Source organism: Paramormyrops kingsleyae, chromosome 14, assembly GCF_048594095.1.
Source record: "Paramormyrops kingsleyae isolate MSU_618 chromosome 14, PKINGS_0.4, whole genome shotgun sequence".
Lineage (NCBI taxonomy): Eukaryota > Metazoa > Chordata > Actinopteri > Osteoglossiformes > Mormyridae > Paramormyrops > Paramormyrops kingsleyae.
The window spans coordinates 8118233-8130286 of NC_132810.1; the positions used below are offsets into that span (position 1 = coordinate 8118233).

General features: G+C 39.6%; 1 protein-coding gene across 15 annotated transcripts in view; it reads left to right on the forward strand.

Moving 5' to 3' along the window:
- Positions 1 to 12054, forward strand: part of ryr3 (ryanodine receptor 3) — a 97263-nt gene that overhangs the window by 12397 nt on the left and 72812 nt on the right. For all 15 annotated transcript variants that reach the window (XM_072699224.1, XM_072699231.1, XM_072699225.1 and 12 more), the window contains exon 2: positions 6344 to 6463. In XM_072699224.1, the coding sequence (XP_072555325.1) occupies positions 6344 to 6463 (120 nt within the window). The remainder of the gene's footprint in view (positions 1 to 6343; positions 6464 to 12054) is intronic.

The window sequence follows — 12054 nt, forward strand, 5'->3', positions numbered from 1 at the left end:
AGCAGATTCACCAGATTCCTTGGCAGGGGATCAGATGAGGACAGAGAGAACCCTCTGCCTTCCCACATTAAGTTCAAGGAGCCCAGTGTGGACCGGAAGGCTGTCTTTTTGCTAAGAGTAGTACCCAAAGGAATCCTGTCATTTCTCAGCAGCTTGAACTTGGAGAAGAGAATCATGGGAAAAGCATGATGTACATTTCATTGCATGATAGATCAGTGATACCTGAGTTTTGCAGCAGTTGAGCCCTGATTGAATTTTTAGCTGCTATACACAAGATTTCTTTTGATTCTTGTCATATTACAACAACACAAGCTCTCTGACATGGTTGTGAAACTGGTGTAAATTAAACAGTTAAACACACAAAACGCAGGACAAATCCAGGACTAGATGCCAGTCTGTTGCAGGGAATCCACATCTTTGTACTCTAAGAGTAATTTAGATTCAGATTGACCTAAATTGCAAATCTTTTAACCCCTGGAGGAACCCTTGGAGACTCATGCAAATATGGTAGCTCCACACACCCAGAGTCAGGACCCGGATTGAGACCCACAACAGTCTGGTTATGAAAAAAAAATCTAGATTTGTGTTTAATCTCTTTACTAAGAATCAAAGTGTAATCTCTTTATTCTGTTTTCACAGTGGTAATTAAAGCTTCCATGTTTTTCTCTTTATGGGGTTATTTATTCCCCTTTAATTTTAAAATAAACTATGAATATTTAGGGGAAAGGAAAAGATTTATGCTCCTGTTAGAACATTATAGGGGATCTGTTTTTAAACTGTGATATGATATCATCCATTTTGGAATCTTGCCACTTAATCTGAGCATCTGAAATAAATGGTACACATTTCAGTAATTTTCTAAATTGTTCATTGCATTAACTAAGGGTGCCTTCTTTCATTGCTTTTATGTATGTTAATATTTTATAAACTATAGCTTGTGGAGGTGATACTATTTTTGCTTGTATAACAAGTTTCTCTAAAACCTTTTGGGTTTGGGCAATACAATCAAAATCTCTGTGCTGAGGTGAAATAACAGTTCTAACAATGCATGACATGGCTAGGAACCCAGGAAAGCGTTATATGGCTTCCATTGCCTGCTATCTTGCTACGGCAAGAGTTTACAGTTTGCCTAAACGGTAATGATATGACCAGCAAATTGAGCTGAGGCAGGGGCCGAACTAGGACACTTTAGATGCACAGCACGGATAAGTAATGAAATAGTAAGTGCTTCTTGGACTACGTGTAGCGTGGTAGATCTTTCCGGGGTGTTAACATGCCTTCTCTACTACACTTTGATTAAAGTGGTGGTGAAGAATGGTATGCAGGCTCCTGATTAAGTATCAGAATGCACTGTGGCTTAGGGGCTTCCCTAGGGAGAGGGGTGGCTGTCATCTCTTGAGAGGCAGTCCTCTGGCGTGTCATAAGGTAGCATGTGTGACATGGTAGCATGTGTTGTTTCAGCTGAGTTTGATCTTGGTGCTTGCAGTAAGAAGAATTTGCCCACCCCTCTTCCGAATTCCATTGTCTAGGAGGTTTAGCTTTGTGTTGATCACAGTCATTTTTACCATGGGCCATTTGTCTAAATCGATCATATACTTCTCATAGCTTAGGAGGTGCATTCAAGGCTTAGTGTGATTACCCCCCTTCTTATTGTAATATCTTAATGCTTGCCTGGAGAAGAGGGGACTCTGAGAACCATGGCAACCATCTTCTCAGATTAATATGACCCACGAGTTAGCAGCCCAGCTGAGCTGCTGCAAGAATGAAACACAAATCAATACTGCTCTCCTACAGCCCTGGCAAACTGAAGGCAGGGGCTCTGTACAGGTACTAAATCATTTTTAATTGGCCCAGTGTTAATGCAATGTTGTAATATTATGGAATGGGATTGGACTTAACAGTTTGTTTTTATTCTAATTCCCCTATGGATAAATTGAATACTTTGTATATGTCATGTGCTCTGGAATTTAAACAGAATAATCGGTCAAGCCCAAGGTATAAAGGCAACCTGAGCTGAATGAACTGTGGATTGATCAATATTCTCTCTGATTTATATACAGCAATACATTTAAAGAACTGTACTGGGTTATGTAAGTTTTTGGGCTAGCGTGCCCTACAAAGGGTATTGTTCATCTCACCCTACAAAGGTCACTGTTTGGTGGAAGAGTCTCTTATGCTTGTCCAAAATGCTGCGTTTCCATTTCTTCAGAATCTCCTATTTAATAATGTAGGTTGCTATCATGCCATCGAAGCAGCTTCTCTCATTTAAGAGCCTGATCAGCACATTCTAGCCTGGAGCAAACAAATAATATAAACCCCAAGCAATCTCCCCCACAAGAAAATCAATACCATTACTGGACTTTATGTAAAATGCTTGTAAAGAGGCTTTTCAGTTGCATGGGTAAGGTCAGTTTTTCTAGTTATCTAACTAAAAGAATGACATATTTTTCAACTGATGACAACAGCTGTCATACTCAAAGTCTATGCTTGTATTTTATTAATTATGGAACAAGATAGATAAATTGGAAAATACTTAAAATTGTTAATTAAGTCATGGAATTAATTATAAGGGGATGGTTATCTTTAAATTCATATTCTAATGTATGCAATGAAGTTTTTTGGAGAAATTGATTTTTTTATGTATTATGGAAACAACCGTTTTGCTTAGACATCTAATTAAAAATAGTTACAGTGTTACATTGTATTTTTCTAATAATGTGTTGTTATAAAGGAAGTGCTATCTGTTGGCCACATTCACCCAGGCTAAACGTGTGCCAATGTTGAATTTTTGACTGATTCAGATATATAAACCTAATATCTCTGAGCTACTTGCCCGGGGTGGGTTGGGGGGGAGGGTGACATTACATTATTTTTTATTCTGTGGAAAATTAAATATCGATCTTTGGACCAGATTTAATAATGAATTATACACATGTCATGGGTCGCTACTTAGAAACCTCTTATAAATGGTGTATGAGCCATTATATTAGTAATTGTGTCTTTAGCTCTGGTGCTGCTAACTTAGGTTATCTTAACCAATACATATAACGCTCTGCACTACAAAATAGTAGTAAGGAGCGAGTTTCCTAAAAGTGTCATAGCACTAAAATCATCGGCGCAGCTCAACAATCATCAAGTAGTGCCTCTTTTATTAATATTAATGAGCCTACATTTTGATATTTGCATTTCGGTGCTATGTGATTCTGTATGAATGCAAGAGTGTGCAGACTGGCTCACGGCTAAAGGAAGGCTGAAAAATCAGCATTGCTCGGCCCTTAAGGACTTTGATTTGAAAAGCCCTGTTGTAAACCGCTTAACGGATCTTCTTCTAACTTTGCACAGGCATTTTATGGATGATGAACTACAACTGCTTGAATTTTGAGACAGATCGACCCGAAATTGAAGCAGCTCTGCATAGTGATATCCAAAAAAAGGAATGTCTCATTAAGACGATAACTCAATAACAATTTGATTAATCTTTTTTAAACTTTGCACCAGCATTGTTGGGGGGGGTGTGGGATGTTGAAACCATATCGTGCTGATAGCAAAAAGGGGCAGTTTTCACACTTGATCTCATTAAAACTTTTTTTCATAGATTTTTTTCAAACTTGTAAGATATGGATGCCAAATTGGAACTGATTAAATTTTGAGATGACCCCAAAACTGATTTGATGAATTTTATTACTGCTTCTCAAAAAGCATTATATGGATGAAGATCTGCACCTGGTTTCATTTTCAGACAAATTGCTCTAACAGTGAAACAAATGCGCTGTCCGGCAGCAAAGGAAGAAAATGGCTGCTGTTGACAATTGGTGCTATGAACACAGCAACTCTAAAAGTATTATACGGATCTTTTTCAAATTTTGCAGGCACATTGTAAGAATAACAAACTTGAATTGTTTAGACAGACTGCCCCAAAATTGAAGCAGCACCACATAGTGAGAACAAAAAAGATATTTTCAAACATTTCATGCACAACATCTCATAAAGTATTTCATTTATTTTTTTTCAACCTTTGCAGACATGTCGTAAGGTTGAAGATCTGGACTAGGGATGCTCATTTCGATTAATTTTCCCAACCGACAACCGGCGTTCGTTAACCGAACATTAACCGTTAACTGATTAGATTAGAATATTAAATTCCTCTGGGGTCGGCGGTCCCGCCGGCGGGATCTGACAGAAATTTCGCCAAACCATTTAAATAACTCTGCGAGGTTTTATCATATACACATTTAAAAAACACCCTCAGAAACCTTGGACGGTCTACTTTTCAAATATATATATAGGTAGAAACTAAATATATTTTTATATATGAACACAATAACTTGGCCCGATTGTATTTCCTCAGAGGCAGTTCCACAACCCTTTATTAATGCTTACTCCAGACTACATACTTTCCTTTGACCACAAACTACTGGGGTGGGGCATACAGTGATAGCTTATTCATAGCGTCGGTGCTTGTGGCCAACCTATCTTGGAAGGTACGTGGAAGTTCTGGGAAAAGAGATTACATTGCTGTCATTTCCAGCAGCACCAAATCTAGTTTAATATCAACTCCTTCTTTGTGTCTATTGTGAATTTGTGATGATGTATAAAAATACTCTAAGGCCATTTCATAGTTTTTCATGTGCTGTATTGTATAAGATACATATTATGTTACCCAGCTGTAAGCTGTGGCGAAGATCTAGATTTATCAATCCCAGCTGTGTTCAAATTAGCCATCATAACTAATGTCAATACTGATCTTATACATGAGAAAAAAAGAAAAAAAAACAATTGTTTCAGGTTTTTGGTTCTGTTTGCTGTACTGGGAAATGTAGTCATTAACCCCAACACCTAGATAAAATTTGTCAGAATCATTTTTTAATGTAGCTAATGAGCTTCTTAAAGCATGTGTTCTGCATCTGTTCCTCGGTGTGGCTTAAAAGATGACTTTGGAAAGTTTTGGATGGGAAGGAGTGCTGACTCAGGTTTTCTTTCTGTCCAAATTAAACCTCCCCGAAGCGAAGTGTAAACCACTCTCGCTGATGAAAGCTCCCTACTGAGCTGTGTTTTATCGTTGTGTCAGAGGTGCGACTGACGACTTCAGCATTTCTACTATCTAAACAGGCTAAACCACAACTGTAAAGGACACCCCACTGATTCCCAGAGTAGTTCATGTAAGATTATTACTTCCATTTAACAGGCAGGCTGTGCATTGTTGATTTATGTGCTTATGCATAGCGTCTCATGCTGCCTGCAGTTTTGTCTCTCCTCTTCCTTAAAGTCTAATGTTTACTTCATCAACTGGATTGCTTACCTTGGCTGTATGCTAGTAGTGACCCCACAAGACCTTGTGGGCCATTTCCATATATTTCACATACAGACATAGATTTGCGTGTATTTCTTGCTCACTTGGGAATAGTGTCATTGTGTGCGTTTCGATGAAGAGTGAAAAATTTCCCCATGGGGTCATTAAAACTTCTCTTATCGTCTCATGTTGTATCATGTCATGTCGTATCTCATTGTGTCATTTGTGGTGGCACTTCACATGGTCTTACTTGCCTTTTCCTAAGTATATCAGCAGGAGATTTTGATCTGGATTATCACACTATATGAACAAAAGTATTCGGGCACAGAATTGTCTAAAATGTCTTGGTATGCATATCAAGAAATATTTCACAGTTCTATGCTTCCAACTTTGTGGGAACAGTTTGGGGAAGGCTATTTTCTGTTCCATCATGACTGTGCCCAAGTGCACGAAGAAAGGTCCATAAAGACATGGTTGGGTGAGTTTGAACTTGACTGGTCCACACATGGCCCTGACCTCAACCCCTTCAAACACCTGAACTATAACAGAGATTGCAAGCTAGGCCTTCACGTCCAGCATCAGTAGTGGACCTCATAAATGCTCTTCTGGATCAATGGACAGAAATTCCCACACACACAGTCCAAAATTTTGTGGAAAACATTCCCAGAAGCGTGGCAGCTGTTAAAGGGAGGACCAACTCCATATTGATGCCTATGGATTTAGAATGGGGTATCATAAAAGATCCTGTGGGTGTAATGGCCAGGTGTTCCAATACTTTTGTCCATATAATGTATTTCAGTTGATGGTGTTATTAAATAGTATAGTTCTTGACAGCTTCTTGAGGAGCGACTGAATTGTTCCATTCTTTTCCTTATACCCGTCTCTGTGGTTTAATGTGTTACAAATCACCCTCACAAGGTAAGCAATGATGTTAAGTATTGTAAGTGTTAAAGAGTTGAATTGCCTTTTAACTTCTATCAAAAAAATGAGTGTTGTTGGAAGTTTCCTGCCTTTTTACCATGCATTGAACTGCCCTGCTGTGTCTTTTAACAGGATGATGAAGTGGTGCTGCAGTGTGTCGCCAGCATTCAGAAGGAGAATCGCAAGTTCTGTCTATCTGCTGAGGGATTGGGGAACCGACTGTGCTACTTGGAACCCACATCAGAGGCCAAGGTAGGGGAACCAGCAAGATGGATCCTGTGAAAAAAAAGATGTACTGAAGTGACCAGCCCTGCATGTCTCCTCAGTTAAACTAGCTTTCAAAGCCATTGTAAGCAGTAATCAATCAAACAGTCCACATTTTCCTTGTGGGGTTATAACCTATGAGGATACATTGGTTTAAAAATAGATTCTGAGTCACCTTTCTCGCTGAAGATTCTAAACAGATAGGATCTTGTAAGATACCAGTTTGGTTCTACATTATTTCAATTAACACTCAAGTATTTCATCTGAAATTAATCCCTTTAATTAGCTGCACAACAGATAATGCCATGTTTTAGGGAAACCTGAATCCCTTGCAGTTCCCCTCTTCAGGTGCATGACAGCAGGTATAGAATCCCAATGTGGGGCTCCATGACAATCAGAGGCTGAATTTTCTCTGCGATTACCTGGGAAAAGAATGAAATGAAGAGATGGAAGGGTAGCAAGCCTGCATTTTACAGCTCAAAAACACAATGTTTCTGAGATGCTGCATTTTTCATCCCCTTTAGAAATGACTACGCTGCATTTGCCCTTTTATTCACCTGACTTTTATAACCACTTAACCAGTGCAGGGTCCGTTTGAGCCTGGAGTCTGTTCCCAGGATTCGCGGGGCAGAAGGCTGGGGACACCCTCTTCATTCACCAGTCCATTTGCTTTTGCACAATTCTAATTCATAATTCTGCCTTTTTAAATAGTCTAAGTATTTTTTTTACTCTGGTGACTGTGCGAAACCATAGATAAATGTAAATACATAGTATTTTAATTCATAATGCTTTTCTGATTTTGGACTAGGGCTGGGCAATTAATCGAAAATTAATCAAAACCGTAATTCCTGTCAGATAAATCTAACTACAGACACAGTTCTCTTTGTTCAATGAGTAAGAACATAAGAAATTTACAAATGAGAGGAGGCCGTTCGGCCCATCAAGCTCGTTTGGGGAGAACGAAACTAATAGCTCAGAGTTGTTAAAATCTTATCTAGCTCTGATTTAAAGAAACTCAGGGTTTTAGCTTCCGCTACACTAGCAGGAAGACTATTCCGTACTCTAACTACAGTACACGCTGTGTAAAGGAGTGCTTCCTGAAATTCATTTTAAAATGTTCTGCTAATTTCCACTTATGGCAATGAGTTCTAGTATTTAAACTAATATTGAAGTAGCCATTTGGCTGAACAGCATCCAGACCTGTTAGGATCATGTCCCCCCTTAGTCTTCTTTCCTCGAGGCTAAACAGATTCAGCTCAGCTATCCTCTCCACATAAGACATTCCTCTAAGACCAGGAATCATTCCCGTAGCCCTACATTGCACCCTTTCCAAGGCAGCAATTTCCTGTTTAAGGTACGGTGACCAAACCTGCACACAATATTCTACAGTAGGTGGGGTCTTACCAAGGAATTATATAATCGTAGCATCACCTCCCTTGACTTAAACTCCACACACCTAGAGATGTAACCCAACATCCTATTGGCCTTTTTTATTGCTTCCCCAGACTGGCGAGAGTGGGACATGGAAGCATCACCATACACACCGAGGTCATTCTTATAATCAGCTACCTTTATTTCAGTGGAACCCATAAAATATCTGTACTTTATATTTCTGCTTCCTGCATGGATTACTTTACATTTATCTATGTAAAATTTCATCTGCCAGGTATCAGCCCAGTCGCTAATTAAATCAAGATCCTGTTGTAGCCTCTGTGCTACTAGATCAGTATCTGCTACACCACCTACCTTGGTGTCGTCTGCAAATTTAACCAGTTTACTGTATGTATTGGTGTCAATATCATTAATGTACAGTAAATTAGGAACAATAGTGGTCCTAAAATTGAACCCTTCGGTACCCCACTATGAACGCAGGCCCACTGTGACATTGTGCCTTTAACAATTATGGTACTCTCTGCTTCCTGTCTGTTAACCAGTTTTCGATCCAAGCTGCTACAGTTCCTAAACTCCCTGCAGCTTTGAGCTTAAGCAAGAGCCATTTGTGGGAGAAAATATCAAAATATTTAATGTTTTTTCATTTTCAGTTTGGGGATAGATAATATTTTCACTATTCTGAGTGGAAAATTTAATATTGCAGCAATGTAGATATTTAGTCAACAGAAAGCAGATCTGTGTGAAATGACTGTTTTTAAAATTGTGGTTTTAAACAAATAAACTTGACTCCCCTTCTTTAACCCCAGATTATTATTCTCCCACAGCAGTGACCCTGTTGCATGCTTAGATTTCACACTTTGGTTACTACATTAATCAACATTTCTATTATCTATAAGAAATTTCTTCAGCATGCAATGCTGGTGGATAGGGCAGCACAGCGGTTTGCAAATACCTGTTTCTCTGTACCTTCCACAAAAGGAATCAGAAACGGTTAAATGTCTGTGCACCATATCCAGTGGTTATTGAAGCTTGCAGCAGTGATTCATGACTTCTGCGTGTGGTAGTTTGTCTTCATTGCCTCTTAATGTATATAAAATATCACCTTGCCATCGCAGGTCCATGACCCCTTCTGTTGGGGTGGAGATCATACGAAAATGTAATTGTGGGACAGTGTGCTTTGCTGCACATCCCTGGCTTTTACTCATCACTGCTCCTGACACCTGCTATTGTGTCCTGTGCTTTAGTTCTGGTACCTTGGTTTCTGGATGAGGAAGACCAGCATGAGTGGCTTCCTGGGGGGAAGTCTGGCTGCACAAGCATGAAGAGTACAACCCTCGCAATCCAGTTAGAATTAGTGAAAAAAATGTTGAATGTAAACCGTCTATTTTTGAGGTTGTTACACTTTTTCAGTTTTTCAGACTCCTGTGTCTTGCCTCTGATGGTTTTATTTACACTTTACTTGTCTACATGGTCTTTTCCAAGAGAGCTTGAATTGCTACTAAAAAAAGATTAATAGTAGGATTTCTGTCAGAGATGCACATCTTGCTACATTTGGACAATTAAAGGGAGTTTAATTAGTACTTTGGCATATTTTAATTACTACTTCAGCATATTTTTCGATGATTCTATGGAGACCTAAGGGCATCACATAATTACAATATAATGCCTATGATAAAGGTCCATTCATTGCTGTCTTACCTTTGGTGGTGCAGAAAGTGAACGTTAAATCATCTTTGGTAGTTCAGTATGCCATTCAGGCCTATATATTCTTTATTGTTTCCATGTCACCACATCACTAGTGCACTTCACTTCAGTGGACACTTTCATGTTAAGCACTGTGCCTATTGGGTTACCGATGCAGGAGGGGTCCGGGGTCCTGTTTCACGTTATCCTGCATTTTTCAGTTAAAGGAATCCTCTGCAAACACAGCTTTTGGTGAGAGGACACTGCATTTGTTTGACGTCCAGCAGTGAAATGGCACAGATGGCCACTGGTCCCCTGGGAATATCATAAATATTGCTTCCTTATCTGTAAAAAGTGAATGGAAGGCCATTTGTGGACAGAGAAGTCAGAGGTCTTCTGTGTTTCATCGCGGTCTTCCAGAGAATGTAAAGCTTGGAGGTTACAGCCAGGAGGGAACCTTGATTAGTAAATGACTGCCAGGCCGCCACCTCTTGACAGTCACTTTAAGGTAGGACCCTCCCTTATCACAGAACAAGATATAAAGGCTTGAATAAAAAGGCAGAGGAAACATGAACAAAGATGTTATTTATAATGTAGTGAGTACAGAAGTGCATCTGAAAATGGAATTTTTACCGAAAGGCATCTTTTGAAGTCACTCTGAAAATTTAGAAAATACATTTTTTCCCCTTCAACACCCATGAATTGCTTTATGAAGAACAAATCTATTTCTTCTGTGGTAAAATACAGTCATCAATGTCGCTGTTATTATTCCTGACTTCTCCTATATGCTCTTGATTCACGTGGTTGGGCCATATATCAAAAACTTGCTTTATTTAAAGAATCCCACTATTCCGTTAGGAAGTCTTCTGATGATTATCTTACCATCTTTTAATTTAAACTAAGCATTAAATGCCAAAACAATGTCGGAAGGCATCGATTTTTCACTCTGTCTCATGCACACAATATTGATTTGTGTGACATTCTATATGTGTAGGTCTGAAATGCATATCGACCAATGTTAAGCGGAAAATAGCCGCTACGCGAGTGACCACAGCAGTGGTGCGGTAATGGAAACTGACTGCTAATTTGTTGCATACTCTGGTATTTATCTGATATTTATCTTGTGTGGGCAGGTAGATTATCAGGGATTGGAGTGTGACTAGGGAAATGAGGACAAAGAGTTTCCCAAGTTACAAGCCATAGCACCTTGCCAGTAACCTCCTTTCCTGGTATTCCTAAACATATGGGGGTGCTTCCGCTTACTATGGAGTACATCACTTTCTCTTTTGTTTGTCCCTTTTCTTCTTTACCTTAAACTGCTGGCATCACAGAGCTGACCTGTTAGCTTCGATTAAACTGGGTTTATGTTTTTCTCTTTTTTCGTATCGTCCAAATTTGATTAGCATGCCATTTTAGTTGTATATCTGCAGCAAAACTATGGTGAGCCTTTATCTGTGTTGCAGTGGTGTGACTCCCATGTTAAACTTAAGGGCTGCACTGTTGTCCCAGAGTGGCTGTTTTCTCTCAGTCAGAGTGAGGCGCAGCATGTCTTTATTTTCAGTGGCATCACCTGTGTTGATTGACTTCCTGACCTGCCCTGTGGGCCTTGGGGGTCTGGTTTAGTTCAGAGGAGTCAGTGAAGCCCAGGCAGGGCTGTAGATATGTGCTCCTATATATAAAGCCTTTTGTAACAGAGGCGTTAGAAGTTAACAGGCCTCCAGAGTTATTTGCCATCCCTTTGAAAATCCATGAACCTAACAATAAATGTCGTCAGGTGACGTGTTTTTCTTTCTCACTTGTGCAGGCTGCAGTCGTGTAGATTGGCTGAATTTGTGGCTCTAAATAATTGTAATTATCTAGGTACTTGCTGACACCACTGTGCTGGAACACTTCAGCACCTACGCTCAGGCTGAGGTGCTAATCTCTGAGAAAATGAACGTTATAATCTGATGCAACAAAATGCCATCAAAGATTCTTGGGGTGGGGCATTTAGCTGAAAGTAGTTTGGCAAGGGACAGTTAGAAATATTTAACTAATATATGTTTATAGGGGTGACACTGTTGCCTCACGGCACCAGGGTTAAGGGTATGCTGAAGACATGCGCTTAGGCTAACCGGCATGTATATGACCTGTGATAAACTGACATCCATTCCATGATGTATCCCAGCCTTGTGCCCTGTGCTGCTGCTCCAAATTGCCCTGTAACTCTGACCAAGATAAGCAGTCGGAAGATGGATAGATATATAACACTTCACTTAAGTGTTTTTCAGCACAAAAAGCAGATGGATTCTCTTTCGAGCAATTTGGGTGGTATCAAAGAAAAAAAAATCCAGTTTTTTTTTTTTTTTCCTTTGACAAACACTTTCACAATGCCAAATTGTCAGCCCTCTAAAATGACTCTGTTGTGTAAGTGCTGTTCTGGGATCAGTGTAAAATCCATTCGTATCCAACTATGTACAGAAGTCATCTGCACTTTAGAACAAACTGAGAGTCTCCTTTGTCCC